General features: G+C 43.1%; 1 protein-coding gene across 1 annotated transcript in view; it reads right to left on the bottom strand.

Annotated features, from left to right (window-relative positions):
* The window catches only part of slc1a8b (solute carrier family 1 member 8b), a gene marked incomplete at both ends in the record, with an annotated part of 25379 nt that overhangs the window by 7560 nt on the left and 2819 nt on the right, over positions 1-15000 (bottom strand). The window contains 4 exons of the mRNA XM_083633062.1: positions 9667-9766; positions 10375-10588; positions 10718-10760; positions 14883-15000. The exon at positions 14883-15000 is cut by the window's right edge and continues 98 nt beyond it. Coding sequence (XP_083489188.1) covers positions 9667-9766; positions 10375-10588; positions 10718-10760; positions 14883-15000 — 475 coding nt within the window. The remainder of the gene's footprint in view (positions 1-9666; positions 9767-10374; positions 10589-10717; positions 10761-14882) is intronic.

Here is a 15000-nt window from a genome sequence, read left to right as displayed (position 1 = left end):
TTTTATTTACCTTCAAGCAAGATGACAATGTACGTTTCGGCGTGGAGCCTTCCTCAGCATTGTGCTGACAGAAGACGGACATGACGTATAAATAGTGTCAAACCGGAAATACAATCAATTACATTATCAAGTACTAGGATTCCTTCAAGCCTAGTACTTGATAATGTAATTGATTGTATTTCCGGTTTGACACTATTTATACGTCATGTCCGTCTTCTGTCAGCACAATGCTGAGGAAGGCTCCACGCCGAAACGTACATTGTCATCTTGCTTGAAGGTAAATAAAACAACCAAAAGGAATTATTTTGAGTGCTGGTTTTTTGCCCCTCCCCTGTCCTTAATTAGTAAAATATGGTTGTTCCTCATATACTCTAGTCTAGGTGTCCCCCAGTTCTCCAGATAGCACTACACACCTGCTTAACCTAGTAGCTGTCATTGATGTTGCCAAACAGGATTCAGTGCTGTCTTGGCCTGTTTGCTGACGAAGTCAATCAGGGCCTCGTTTCACAATAATGCTCGCTCTTAGAGGTAAAGAGAGTTCATTACATACATTTCTCACAGCGGCCAAGTGTATATTAAAGCTGCTGTGACGTCAGTATGAAAGGTGTTGAAGTGTTTCACTAAAGGGAGATTTTGAATGCTAGAAACTAGCAAATATTTGCCGTTGCACTTGGGCGTAAGATATGGCCCGTTTCCCGGTGTTAATGTGATATTTTGGAGGGATATCAGTCGACCTGCACCATACAGTACCATGGTCAAAATATATGGAACCGGAGTTGTCCCCCCTTTTTATTTCGATAACTGGATATTTTCATGATATATTGACTGCAGAACTGGAAATGCCCCCGATTTGTCATTTTGACAATTGACAACTGGAGGAACACCCCCCCACCCCCATCTTATTATTGTACCAAACCCTTGGAGAAAAAGTGTGGGAGCTCCGCTCCCCTGCTCTCTCACAGCACTACACCCCATGCGCTCTGATCAAGCTAGCTGTCAGTTTTAATGACACACTGTTCAGGCGTTGGCACAAGATTGTGATGATTATTCTCACAGCTTTTACTCTTTGATCAAGCTAGCTGTCAGTTTTAATGACACACTGTTCAGGTGTTGGCATCACATTGCATTGCGTGTGATGGCACCAGAACTGATGAACAAATAGCCTACATGACTGGTTTTAAGGCACATCAACAAGTTAAAGCTGCATTCAGTGATGTTTTTGTGTTAAAATAAGTGTTAAATGGCTCTATATTCTGACAGCAATTACTGAAATAGAGTGTTTGGGTCAGTAACTTGGAACCCCCAACCCCCGCTGTCCTCTATCCCTCTCCTGTAGTCCTGCAGGCAGGGCGGACATATCTCCGCAACCGTAACTCGTGGAGACTCACGGATGGCGGCGTGGATTCGGGGTGAAAAAATACATACTGTTTTAAAGGCACAGCAATCTGACCTTCCGTTTCCCAGAAAATGTCAACTCTTCTCTGATTGGATAGTTTGAGGTCGCCGCCAATTTTTATAGAGCCCAAGTATTCAGGGGCAGTATCATGTATAATAACAAAATATTAGCTTTCGCAAAATAATTAACATTATCTTTGAGTTAAATTTATTGAATTAATTTAAAAAGTTTCCTGTAGACAGCCATCAGTCCTGTAACCTCTGAACACATGCACTGATCTGTTTAACAGAGCCAAATGCAGGCTGGAGTCACAGAGTAGAGGAGACAGAACAGCAGAGTTCACATGACTCCATGTCCAAAGTATATTAATACAAATAAATAGGGCTAATATTCCTGGTTTCTGCTAAAGATGTTGATGCCATAAAAGTGATGCCCATCTCATAAACTGGCATCCTTGTGATAAGGAGCTGAAATGACCAACACCCCTCCAAGCTAGGTGATCCTTACTCCGTGGAGTCAAGCGTAGAAGTTAAGTGACAATGTGCAAATACTACTGTCCCATTTTCGGGTGAACTAAATATGCAAGAGTAGTCTTACACACTTTATAACACAGGGTGTGTATCCTTTGCTGGACCGGCCGCTGAAAAAAAATAGGGGGCATAAATTAAGAGTACACCCACTTCTCCAGCCAGGCACAACTACACAACTGAAGTTAATGCAGTGAAGAAGACGAGAAGAGGCCGTGAAGAGAACACAACAGATTTACAGGTCATGTGAGCCATGTGAGTCTAGTTGTGTGCTACAGTGAGGTGACATGCGTGTCTCTTATAGGCATGCATGTCTCCTATAGGCATGCATGTCTCTTATAGGCATGCATGTCTCTTATAGGCATGCGTGTCTCTTGTAGGCATGCGTGTCTCTTATAGGCATGCATGTCTATTATAGGCATGCGTGTCTCTTATAGGCATGCGTGTCTCTTATAGGCATGCATGTCTCTTATAGGCATGCGTGTCTCTTATAGGCATGCATGTCTCTTATAGGCATGCATGTCTATTATAGGCATGCGTGTCTCTTATAGGCATGCGTGTCTCTTATAGGCATGCATGTCTCTTATAGGCATGCATGTCTCTTATAGGCATGCATGTGTCTTATAGGCATGCATGTCTCTTATAGGCATGCATGTCTCTTATAGGCATGCATGTGTCTTATAGGCATGCATGTCTCTTATAGGCATGCATGTCTCTTATAGGCATGCATGTGTCTTATAGGCATGCATGTCTCTTATAGGCATGCGTGTCTCTTATAGGCATGCGTGTCTCTTATAGGCATGCGTGTCTCTTATAGGCATGCATGTCTCTTATAGGCATGCATGTGTCTTATAGGCATGCATGTCTCTTATAGGCATGCGTGTCTCTTATAGGCATGTGTGTCTCTTATAGGCATGCATGTCTCTTATAGGCATGCATGTCTCTTATAGGCATGCATGTCTCTTATAGGCATGCGTGTCTCTTATAGGCATGCGTGTCTCTTATAGGCATGCGTGTCTCTTATAGGCATGCATGTCTCTTATAGGCATGCGTGTCTCTTATAGGCATGCGTGTCTCTTATAGGCATACATGTCTCTTATAGGCATACATGTCTCTTATAGGCATGCATGTCTCTTATAGGCATGCATGTCTCTTATAGGCATGCGTGTCTCTTATAGGCATGCGTGTCTCTTATAGGCATACATGTCTCTTATAGGCATACATGTCTCTTATAGGCATGCATGTCTCTTATAGGCATGCATGTCTCTTATAGGCATCCGTGTCTCTTATAGGCATGCATGTCTCTTATAGGCATGCATGTCTCTTATAGGGATGCATGTCTCTTATAGGGATGCATGTCTCTTATAGGCATGCATGTCTCTTATAGGCATGCGTGTCTCTTATAGGCATGCGTGTCTCTTATAGGCATACATGTCTCTTATAGGCATGCGTGTCTCTTATAGGCATGCGTGTCTCTTATAGGCATACATGTCTCTTATAGGCAAACATGTCTCTTATAGGTGTCTCTTATAGGCATGCGTGTCTCTTATAGGCATACATGTCTCTTATAGGCATACATGTCTCTTATAGGCATACATGTCTCTTATAGGCATGCATGTCTCTTATAGGCATACATGTCTCTTATAGGCATACATGTCTCTTATAGGTGTCTCTTATAGGCATGCATGTGTCTTATAGGCATGCATGTCTCTTATAGGCATGCATGTCTCTTATAGGCATACATGTCTCTTATAGGCATGCATGTCTCTTATAGGCATGCATGTCTCTTATAGGCATACATGTCTCTTATAGGCATGCATGTCTCTTATAGGCATACATGTCTCTTATAGGCATACATGTCTCTTATAGGCATGCATGTCTCTTATAGGCATGCATGTCTCTTATAGGCATACATGTCTCTTATAGGCATGCGTGTCTCTTATAGGCATACGTGTCTCTTATAGGCATACATGTCTCTTATAGGCATGCATGTCTCTTATAGGCATACATGTCTCTTATAGGCATGCGTGTCTCTTATAGGCATGCGTGTCTCTTATAGGCATGCATGTGTCTTATAGGCATGCATGTCTCTTATAGGCATGCATGTCTCTTATAGGCATGCGTGTCTCTTATAGGCATGCATGTCTCTTATAGGCATGCATGTCTCTTATAGGCATGCATGTCTCTTATAGGCATGCATGTGTCTTATAGGCATGCATGTCTCTTATAGGCATACATGTCTCTTATAGGCATACATGTCTCTTATAGGCATGCATGTGTCTTATAGGCATACATGTCTCTTATAGGCATGCATGTCTCTTATAGGCATGCATGTCTCTTATAGGCATACATGTCTCTTATAGGCATGCGTGTCTCTTATAGGCATGCATGTCTCTTATAGGCATGCATGTCTCTTATAGGCATCCATGTCTCTTATAGGCATGCATGTCTCTTATAGGCATACATGTCTCTTATAGGTGTCTCTTATAGGCATGCGTGTCTCTTATAGGCATACATGTCTCTTATAGGCATGCGTGTCTCTTATAGGCATACATGTCTCTTATAGGCATGCGTGTCTCTTATAGGTGTCTCTTATAGGCATGCATGTCTCTTAAAGGCATGCATGTCTCTTATAGGCATGCGTGTCTCTTATAGGCATGCATGTCTCTTATATGTGTCTCTTATAGGCATGCATGTCTCTTATAGGCATGCGTGTCTCTTATAGGCATACATGTCTCTTATAGGCATACATGTCTCTTATAGGCATACATGTCTCTTATAGGCATGCGTGTCTCTTATAGGCATACATGTCTCTTATAGGCATACATGTCTCTTATAGGCATGCATGTCTCTTATAGGCATGCATGTCTCTTATAGGTGTCTCTTATAGGCATACATGTCTCTTATAGGCATGCATGTCTCTTATAGGTGTCTCTTATAGGCATGCATGTCTCTTATAGGCATACATGTCTCTTATAGGCATGCATGTCTCTTATAGGCATACATGTCTCTTATAGGCATGCGTGTCTCTTATAGGCATGCATGTGTCTTATAGGCATGCATGTCTCTTATAGGCATACATGTCTCTTATAGGCATGCATGTGTCTTATAGGCATGCATGTCTCTTATAGGCATACATGTCTCTTATAGGCATGCATGTCTCTTATAGGCATGCATGTCTCTTATAGGCATACATGTCTCTTATAGGCATGCATGTCTCTTATAGGCATACATGTCTCTTATAGGCATGCATGTCTCTTATAGGCATGCATGTCTCTTATAGGCATACATGTCTCTTATAGGCATGCATGTCTCTTATAGGCATGCATGTCTCTTATAGGCATACATGTCTCTTATAGGCATGCATGTCTCTTATAGGCATGCATGTGTCTTATAGGCATGCATGTCTCTTATAGGCATACATGTCTCTTATAGGCATACATGTCTCTTATAGGCATGCATGTCTCTTATAGGCATGCATGTGTCTTATAGGCATGCATGTCTCTTATAGGCATGCGTGTCTCTTATATTCATGCGTGTCTCTTATAGGCATGCATGTCTCTTATAGGCATGTGTGTCTCTTATAGGCATGCATGTCTCTTATAGGCATGCGTGTCTCTTATAGGCATGCATGTCTCTTATAGGCATGCATGTCTCTTATAGGCATGCATGTCTCTTATAGGCATGCGTGTCTCTTATAGGCATGCGTGTCTCTTATAGGCATGCATGTCTCTTATAGGCATGCATGTCTCTTATAGGCATACATGTCTCTTATAGGCATGCATGTGTCTTATAGGCATGCATGTCTCTTATAGGCATACATGTCTCTTATAGGCATGCATGTCTCTTATAGGTGTCTCTTATAGGCATACATGTCTCTTATAGGCATACATGTCTCTTATAGGCATGCATGTGTCTTATAGGCATGCATGTGTCTTATAGGCATGTGTGTCTCTTATAGGCATGCATGTCTCTTATAGGCATGCATGTCTCTTATAGGCATGCATGTCTCTTATAGGCATGCGTGTCTCTTATAGGCATGCATGTCTCTTATAGGCATGCGTGTCTCTTATAGGCATGCATGTCTCTTATAGGCATACATGTCTCTTATATGCATACATGTCTCTTATAGGCATGCATTTGTCTTATAGGCATGCATGTCTCTTATAGGCATACATGTCTCTTATAGGCATGCATGTCTCTTATAGGTGTCTCTTATAGGCATACATGTCTCTTATAGGCATACATGTCTCTTATAGGCATGCATGTGTCTTATAGGCATGCATGTGTCTTATAGGCATGCATGTCTCTTATAGGCATGCGTGTCTCTTATAGGCATGCATGTCTCTTATAGGCATGCATGTCTCTTATAGGCATGCGTGTCTCTTATAGGCATGCATGTCTCTTATAGGCATGCGTGTCTCTTATAGGCATGCATGTCTCTTATAGGCATACATGTCTCTTATAGGCATACATGTCTCTTATAGGCATACATGTCTCTTATAGGCATGCATGTCTCTTATAGGCATGCATGTCTCTTATAGGCATGCGTGTCTCTTATAGGCATGCGTGTCTCTTATAGGCATACATGTCTCTTATAGGCATACATGTCTCTTATAGGCATGCATGTCTCTTATAGGCATGCATGTCTCTTATAGGTGTCTCTTATAGGCATACATGTCTCTTATAGGCATGCATGTCTCTTATAGGTGTCTCTTATAGGCATGCATGTCTCTTATAGGCATACATGTCTCTTATAGGCATGCATGTCTCTTATAGGCATACATGTCTCTTATAGGCATGCATGTCTCTTATAGGCATGCATGTGTCTTATAGGCATGCATGTCTCTTATAGGCATACATGTCTCTTATAGACATGCATGTGTCTTATAGGCATGCATGTCTCTTATAGGCATACATGTCTCTTATAGGCATGCATGTCTCTTATATGCATGCATGTCTCTTATAGGCATACATGTCTCTTATAGGCATGCATGTCTCTTATAGGCATACATGTCTCTTATAGGCATGCATGTCTCTTATAGGCATGCATGTGTCTTATAGGCATGCATGTCTCTTATAGGCATACATGTCTCTTATAGGCATACATGTCTCTTATAGGCATGCATGTCTCTTATAGGCATGCATGTGTCTTATAGGCATGCATGTCTCTTATAGGCATGCGTGTCTCTTATAGGCATGCGTGTCTCTTATAGACATGCGTGTCTCTTATAGGCATGCATGTCTCTTATAGGCATGCATGTCTCTTATAGGCATGCGTGTCTCTTATAGGCATGCATGTCTCTTATAGGCATGCGTGTCTCTTATAGGCATGCATGTCTCTTATAGGCATGCGTGTCTCTTATAGGCATGCGTGTCTCTTATAGGCATGCGTGTCTCTTATAGGCATGCATGTCTCTTATAGGCATGCATGTCTCTTATAGGCATGCATGTCTCTTATAGGCATACATGTCTCTTATAGGCATGCATGTGTCTTATAGGCATGCATGTCTCTTATAGGCATGCGTGTCTCTTATAGGCATGCATGTCTCTTATAGGCATACATGTCTCTTATAGGCATGCATGTGTCTTATAGGCATGCATGTCTCTTATAGGCATACATGTCTCTTATAGGCATACATGTCTCTTATAGGCATGCATGTGTCTTATAGGCATGCATGTGTCTTATAGGCATGCATGTGTCTTATAGGCATGCATGTGTCTTATAGGCATACATGTCTCTTATAGGCATACATGTCTCTTATAGGCATGCATGTGTCTTATAGGCATGCGTGTCTCTTATAGGCATGCATGTCTCTTATAGGCATGCATGTCTCTTATAGGCATGCATGTCTCTTATAGGCATGCGTGTCTCTTATAGGCATGCATGTCTCTTATAGGCATGCGTGTCTCTTATAGGCATGCGTGTCTCTTATAGGCATGCATGTCTCTTATAGACATACATGTCTCTTATAGGCATACATGTCTCTTATAGGCATACATGTCTCTTATAGGCATGCATGTGTCTTATAGGCATGCATGTCTCTTATAGGCATACATGTCTCTTATAGGCATGCATGTCTCTTATAGGTGTCTCTTATAGGCATACATGTCTCTTATTGGCATACATGTCTCTTATAGGCATGCGTGTCTCTTATAGGCATGCATGTCTCTTATAGGCATACATGTCTCTTATAGGCATGCATGTCTCTTATAGGTGTCTCTTATAGGCATACATGTCTCTTATTGGCATACATGTGTCTTATAGGCATGCATGTGTCTTATAGGCATGCATGTCTCTTATAGGCATGCGTGTCTCTTATAGGCATGCATGTCTCTTATAGGCATGCATGTCTCTTATAGGCATGCGTGTCTCTTATAGGCATGCGTGTCTCTTATAGGCATGCGTGTCTCTTATAGGCATGCATGTCTCTTATAGGCATACATGTCTCTTATAGGCATACATGTCTCTTATAGGCATGCATGTCTCTTATAGGCATGCATGTCTCTTATAGGCATGCATGTCTCTTATAGGCATACATGTCTCTTATAGGCATGCGTGTCTCTTATAGGCATGCATGTCTCTTATAGGCATACATGTCTCTTATAGGCATGCGTGTCTCTTATAGGCATGCATGTCTCTTATAGGCATGCGTGTCTCTTATAGGCATACATGTCTCTTATAGGCATGCATGTCTCTTATAGGCATGCATGTCTCTTATAGGCATACATGTCTCTTATAGGCATGCATGTCTCTTATAGGCATGCATGTCGCCGTGTACCTGCTCATCTCACACCTCACCACCCTCTGCCTCACTATAGTAGTACATGGTTGCATGTCGCTTGGTCGGCTAAGACCTAAAGCTGCTTTAGAGCAACCTAGCTCACCTCGCTTCACCTGCGTCTACAACACGGAACTGTGATTTGACGACTGAGTGTTTTTACTTTGTTATAGAGTGACAAGAAAATGAGGAGGTGGTCTAACATGGACCCTATATAGGCTACACCAGAGAGAGAGAGAGAGAGAGAGAGAGAGAGAGAATCTGTCACGTTGCCATCAGCACGACTTGCCTGTGAGGATCTGCCTGCCATTGCTAGAAGATCTTATCCATTTAGTCTAATGCTATGTACTTTCCCCAGCCAATTATTTATACACAAGTTAGTGGTAGACTGCTAGTAAATCCTACGAACTTGAAAGACCTACTTTTTTTCCACATATATTTTTCTATGCTACTGGCTAAACCTGTGAACTCAAGCTGGACAATTTCAAGCAAACTCTGATATTACAAGTCTTAGGAATAATGAATATACTATTACATAAGAGCAAATCTGAAGAAGCCCATCGTTCGCTCCTAAACTTTGTATCTCATGTAGCCTGAAGTAAAGGACACTTTTCTAGAGACTTGTGTGTGGCAAGAATTGATACTTTGCAACAGTTTTTCCTGCACTTACCAGCACCCTAAAAACATTTTTCAGCTGTGCAAGAGTTAATAAAATGTTAACGATACCAATGTATGTCGACATCATGTATGTCATAAATGTGAACCTTTCAGGAAATGAGAAAAACTGCCTTCTTTTCAGCTTGACCACCATTCTTTTTAATTTAATTTTTTAATTTTGATCCAATAGGTTTTGAAAGGTTTTCATCAGCCCAAGCATGGTAGAATTTTCTCAGCCAATTAGAGGAGCATGTGATCCTTCACCGTTAGAGATAAAGTAATAAGTAAGGGAGTGGAACGTTACCACATAGCTGCGTTGATGATCTTCATGACACACTCGTTGATGCACTGACACACGTTGACGAGCGGCGCTCCACGCTCTCCCATCTTCCCCAGCAGCAGGCCTGCACAGGAGAACACAAACATGCAGTCTTTATCAGTCTTTTTTACACTACTTTTCCCATTTTCCAATAATAGTGAAGACATCAAAACTATAAAATAACACAAATGGAATTATGCACTGGCCAAAAAAGTGTTAAATGAGCCAAAACTATATTATATTATTATATTTTAGATTCTAGTAGCTGCCCTTTGCCTTGATGGAAAGGCAAATACTTTGGAAAGAAATTCATACACAGGCATCAACTTCATTTAGATTTGTCTAACAAACAAATTTCAAGCATTTAGAAGCCTTTAGAATGGCTTTAAGAGAATGAAAAACATTGCATTCAATCAGGTGTATCCAGACTTCTGACTGGTAATAGTGTACATGTTCAGTTTGTGTACTAGGTCATGTGTGTGTGTGTGTGTGTGTGTGTGTGTGTGTGTGTGTGTGTGTGTGTGTGTGTGTGTGTGTGTGTGTGTGTGTGTGTGTGTGTGTGTGTGTGTGTGTGTGTGTGTGTGTGTGTGTGTGTGTGTGTGTGTGTGTGTGTGTGTGAGAGAGAGAGAGAGAGAGAGAGAGAGAGAGAGAGAGCACTGTGTATTATGACAGTTCCATGCACATGTGTCTTACCCATGGTGGCCGAGAAGATGACAATCCCCAGCACATTCATGCCCTTGCTGTTACCAGGGACGATCTTGTACTTGATGTCTGGAGCGGGAGTGATCTCCAGGAAGACAGGGTGCCCCAGCTGAGGGTGTTGGTAGTCGGGCATGACATACACATAGTTGGCCTGAGACTCTTTGACGCTGGAGCTCTGCACGATGGGCACCAGGTCTGTTCGGTACTTGAGTGGGCCGAGATAGAACACATACAGAGGTTGGTTAAAATGTGAAAAATAAAAACCTAGAATTATTGCATATAGTTCCAAGTTTTTTTATTATCATTTTCAGATCATAAAAGATTGTCCACTTACCTGTTGAAAAGTTGCTTCAATCAGATTTGATGGGATCATGTTCCTATAAAAGACAGGTGACAACTGTGTCAGATCCTATATCTTTAGCATACATGCAATTCAACTTATATTGTCTTACTAGTATTTCATTTCATTTTTCATCAAACAAAGGCTGAAGGGCAGGCAACCTGATTGTTCTAGTGTGGCGTGTAAAGAGTGGATGCCATTATTTCTGGCATGTTTGTTTAGATCTCCAGTGGCTGGATGGAAGGTTATGGAACCATATAAAAGGCTTAATAAGGCAGATCCTTCCTCCTGCTACAATGTGTTGTGCTGCTGTTACAAACTAATCAAAAGAGGCCATAATGTATGAAAAAAACTAGCTGTGACATTCTTAGAAGAGAAAATGTCATTACAATGCATGCTGTGGATGAAGTTATGTGAGGTAATGCCTGCCTGGATAACGGTAGCCAGTGGGTAGTGCTGTGCAGACCTCAAGAGACGCTCTAGCGACAGACACTATAGAGCCCATGGATTTTAGCCTCTGCTAGAGCATCCGCCTCCCATGCCGGAGGTTCCGAGTTTGATTCCCAGCTGTGGGGGACTACACAACACAGATTAACTGGTTGGTGTAAAAAAAAAAAAAAACATATGTCTGAATACTGAAAATATCTGAAAAAGTGAACTGATGTTATGTTTCGTTTGGCAGCTTTGATGCTGCTGGGATAAAAGGTGTCACTGCTGCAGTGACAGTGACATTGCAGTGGCTGGGCCAAATGAGTAACAGCTGTATTTTGCTCTGTTCTCTCTCTTCTCTCACCCCTCTCTCTCTTCTCTCTCTCTTCTCTCCCCACACTCCCATCTCTCTCTCTCTTCTCCCTTCACCTTCTCTCTCTCCACTCCCCTCTCTCCCTCCTCTCTCCACTCTCTCTCTCTCTCTTCTCCCTTCACCTTCTCTCTCTCCACTCACCTCTCTCCCTCCCTCTCTCCACTCTCTCACTCTCTTCTCCCTTCACCTTCTCTCTCCCCCCCTCTTCTCACTCTGATCTTCTCCCCTCCTTCTCATCTATGCTTGTTTTTTTATATGCTTTATACGATTGTTCAATTCTGTTTATTGATAGTGCTTAGCTAGATTTAGTTATAGGCACATTCCCTATAAAGCCCTCTGAGAGTGTGCTTTTATCTCAGAGAGAAGCCTTTAGATGTTCACAAGGTGGGAGGGCATATAGCCAGTGTCAGGTACTGGGTAGCTAGCCTAGGTAAACCCAGCCCCCACGTGACCTGCTCTCTCAGTTCCCAGTCACTAGCTAGTGACTGAGAACAGGTCTGAGAGCAGGTCACGTGGGGGATGGGTTTACCCAGGCTACTGGGTAGCAAGCCTCCAGGCAGCAAGCCTATCAAACGTGTAAGAGGAATGAAATGTACCTGGTACTTGACTGAACAGCGTCAGGCCACTGCTCTCTATAGGCTATAATCCAATCTAAGAAGGTATTATTGGATCTCTGACATGAATGCCCCGTGGTAAGCCTTTACACACACAGACCAGAATGCAGGCTCGACGCAATAAAGTCAGAGTTCCCAGGGATCTTCTAAGAAAGTGGAGGCTTAACAGATCATGATATAATGACACTATTCTTAGCTGCTGGCGTAAGGGAGTGACGCTGCAACTATTCTTTGTTGTCACTTTAGTCACACCATTGGACGAAAGCCTCACAAGTGATCTCAGGTAGGCCTACTTTTGTCTTTGGCTCTCCAGCTAGTTTATTTTCTCATACATGTTTGGTATGGCTTTTTTTCTCTACCTCCTTTCAGGAACCAGAGTTTCTGTAAGGTCCACAAAACAAAGGAATAAAATGGTCGATTAAAAGAAACCACTTTTTTTTCTTTTTTTCTTTTTCTTTTTTTTAAAGACAGGCCTAGAATATCTTTTGTTTGGGAACTGGAAGGGTTATTCATGTTTACTTTAGTGATTATTAACATTAGGATTAGCATTATAGCACTTTGACATTCCCTATAATGAAAAGTAGAGTAGCCTACAAATAAAATTAATTACGTATTATGTATTATGTATTATGATCAGGAGGCTTTACTGGATGAGTGATTTCTGACTGCCTGGAAATATTATGTCAACACCCGAGGGTCAGACTGAGCAGACTGATCCCTTCAGAGTTTGGGAGGTCACTAGGTTTGAAAAGGATCTCTGCTGGATTTACATGGCTCTGTACTGGTTTTCCTAGGTGTTAACGGGTGTTATGCGGCAAATCCTCATCTGTGAAATCAACACTAATAAGATAGAGCATAGAAAATCTGGTATTACCACGTCTTCCTGAAAAGCCTGTGGAGGGGATTTCATCTAACCTCAGCAGAACAGTTGTGAAATACCTTTTCCAGCCATCAGATCTTTTCTAAAAATAGCACAGACCCCAGGTGAGTTACTGTATTCAGCTTACAGGGCTGCCCATGTGAGTTATTCATCTTACAGAGCTGCTCAACAGCTCTTTGTGTCTTTAATGCAACCCACTCTCACCCCATGGCGTTCCCTGTGGTTAAAATAAACATCTCCGTATAAAAAAGGCAGAGCGGTCTGTCTGTCTGTGAGTGTGTGTGTGTGTGTGTGTGTCTGTCTGTGTGTGTGTGTGTGTGTGTGTGTGTGTGTGTGTGTGTGTGTGTGTGTGTGTGTGTGTGTGTGTGTGTGTGTGTGTGTGTGTGTGTTCTTTGCATATCTTAAGAACCGTTCTTCTGATTGACTTCACACTTGGTGGGTTTTCCGGGACCCTGAGGATGCGTGTTGTCAGGTGCAATATTAATACATTTTGATGAAGCTACACTTTGACGCCAGGACGTAGCCTGGTAAACCATCCAGGACGTAGCCTGGTAAACCATCCAGGACGTAGCCTGGTAAACCATCCAGGACGTAGCCTGGTAAACCATCCAGGACGTAGCCTGGTAAACCATCCAGGACGTAGCCTGGTAAACCATCCGGTCACATGAACTCACATTTGTGTTTCATTCTGTGAGACCGACCGGCCTCTGGCCCGGGTAGGGCCTTTTCAGAATCCACAACGTGTACGGGCCAATCAGGGACCGGCCTCGTAGTTGACATCATTGGCAAGCATTAACGTCAACGTTCATTGAGTTTAAACAGCCATAAGTGCAGTTATTGCAGAAATAGACTCAATAACAACATTTAAACAAGAACAAGAGTGTGCAACAGCGGAGTTTCTCGGCGGAAAAAATGTTTTCGCCGTTCTTCCGAGTGGATTTGGATTTGACTGGATCCGACGCTGATTGAGGCTGACATTGATATTCTACATATCCCTGGTTTGCAGATACTGTATGTAAAATGCCAAGGTGTTATTCTGGAGACTGGGTTACCCTGACACCCAACCTGCACATTACCCTGACACCCAATCTGCACATTACCCTGACACCCAATCTGCACATTACCCTGACACCCAACCTGCACATTACCCTGACACCCAACCTGCACATTACCCTGACACCCAACCTGCACATTACCCTGACACCCAACCTGCACATTACCCTGACACCCAACCTGCACATTACCCTGACACCCAACCTGCACATTACCCTGACACCCAACCTGCACATTACCCTGACACCCAACCTGCACATTACCCTGACACCCAACCTGCACATTACCCTGACACCCAACCTGCACATTACCCTGACACCCAACCTGCACATTACCCTGACACCCAACCTGCACATTACCCTGACACCCAACCTGCACATTACCCTGACACCCAACCTGCACATTACCCTGACACCCAACCTGCACATTACCCTGACACCCAATCTGCACATTACCCTGACACCCAACCTGCACATTACCCTGACACCCAACCTGCACATTACCCTGACACCCAACCTGCACATTACCCTGACACCCAACCTGCACATTACCCTGACACCCAATCTGCACATTACCCTGACACCCAACCTGCACATTACCTTGACACCCAACCTGCACATTACCCTGACACCCAACCTGCACATTACCCTGACACCCAACCTGCACATTCGAGAAAGTGTTTGTGCAGCAGCAGTGTTTGTGTGTGTGAGTGATACCTGATGAGTTTGAGCAGAGCAGCAGTGTTTGTGTGTGTGAGTGATACCTGATGAGGTCGAGCAGAGCAGCAGTGTTTGTGTGTGTGAGTGATACCTGATGAGGTCGAGCAGAGCATCAGCGGAGGTCATGACCGGCCCTGAGCCCACCTGGCTCCCCTCCTTCTCCCAGCCTGCCCCTGGTTGGATGATGAGAACCAGCACGATGCCCACGA

This window comes from Poromitra crassiceps (genome assembly GCF_964638095.1).
Source record: "Poromitra crassiceps genome assembly, chromosome: 3".
NCBI classification, from domain to species: Eukaryota; Metazoa; Chordata; class Actinopteri; order Beryciformes; family Melamphaidae; genus Poromitra; species Poromitra crassiceps.
Note: the sequence above shows the minus strand (reverse complement) of the source record. Positions and strands in the feature narration are given on the sequence as shown.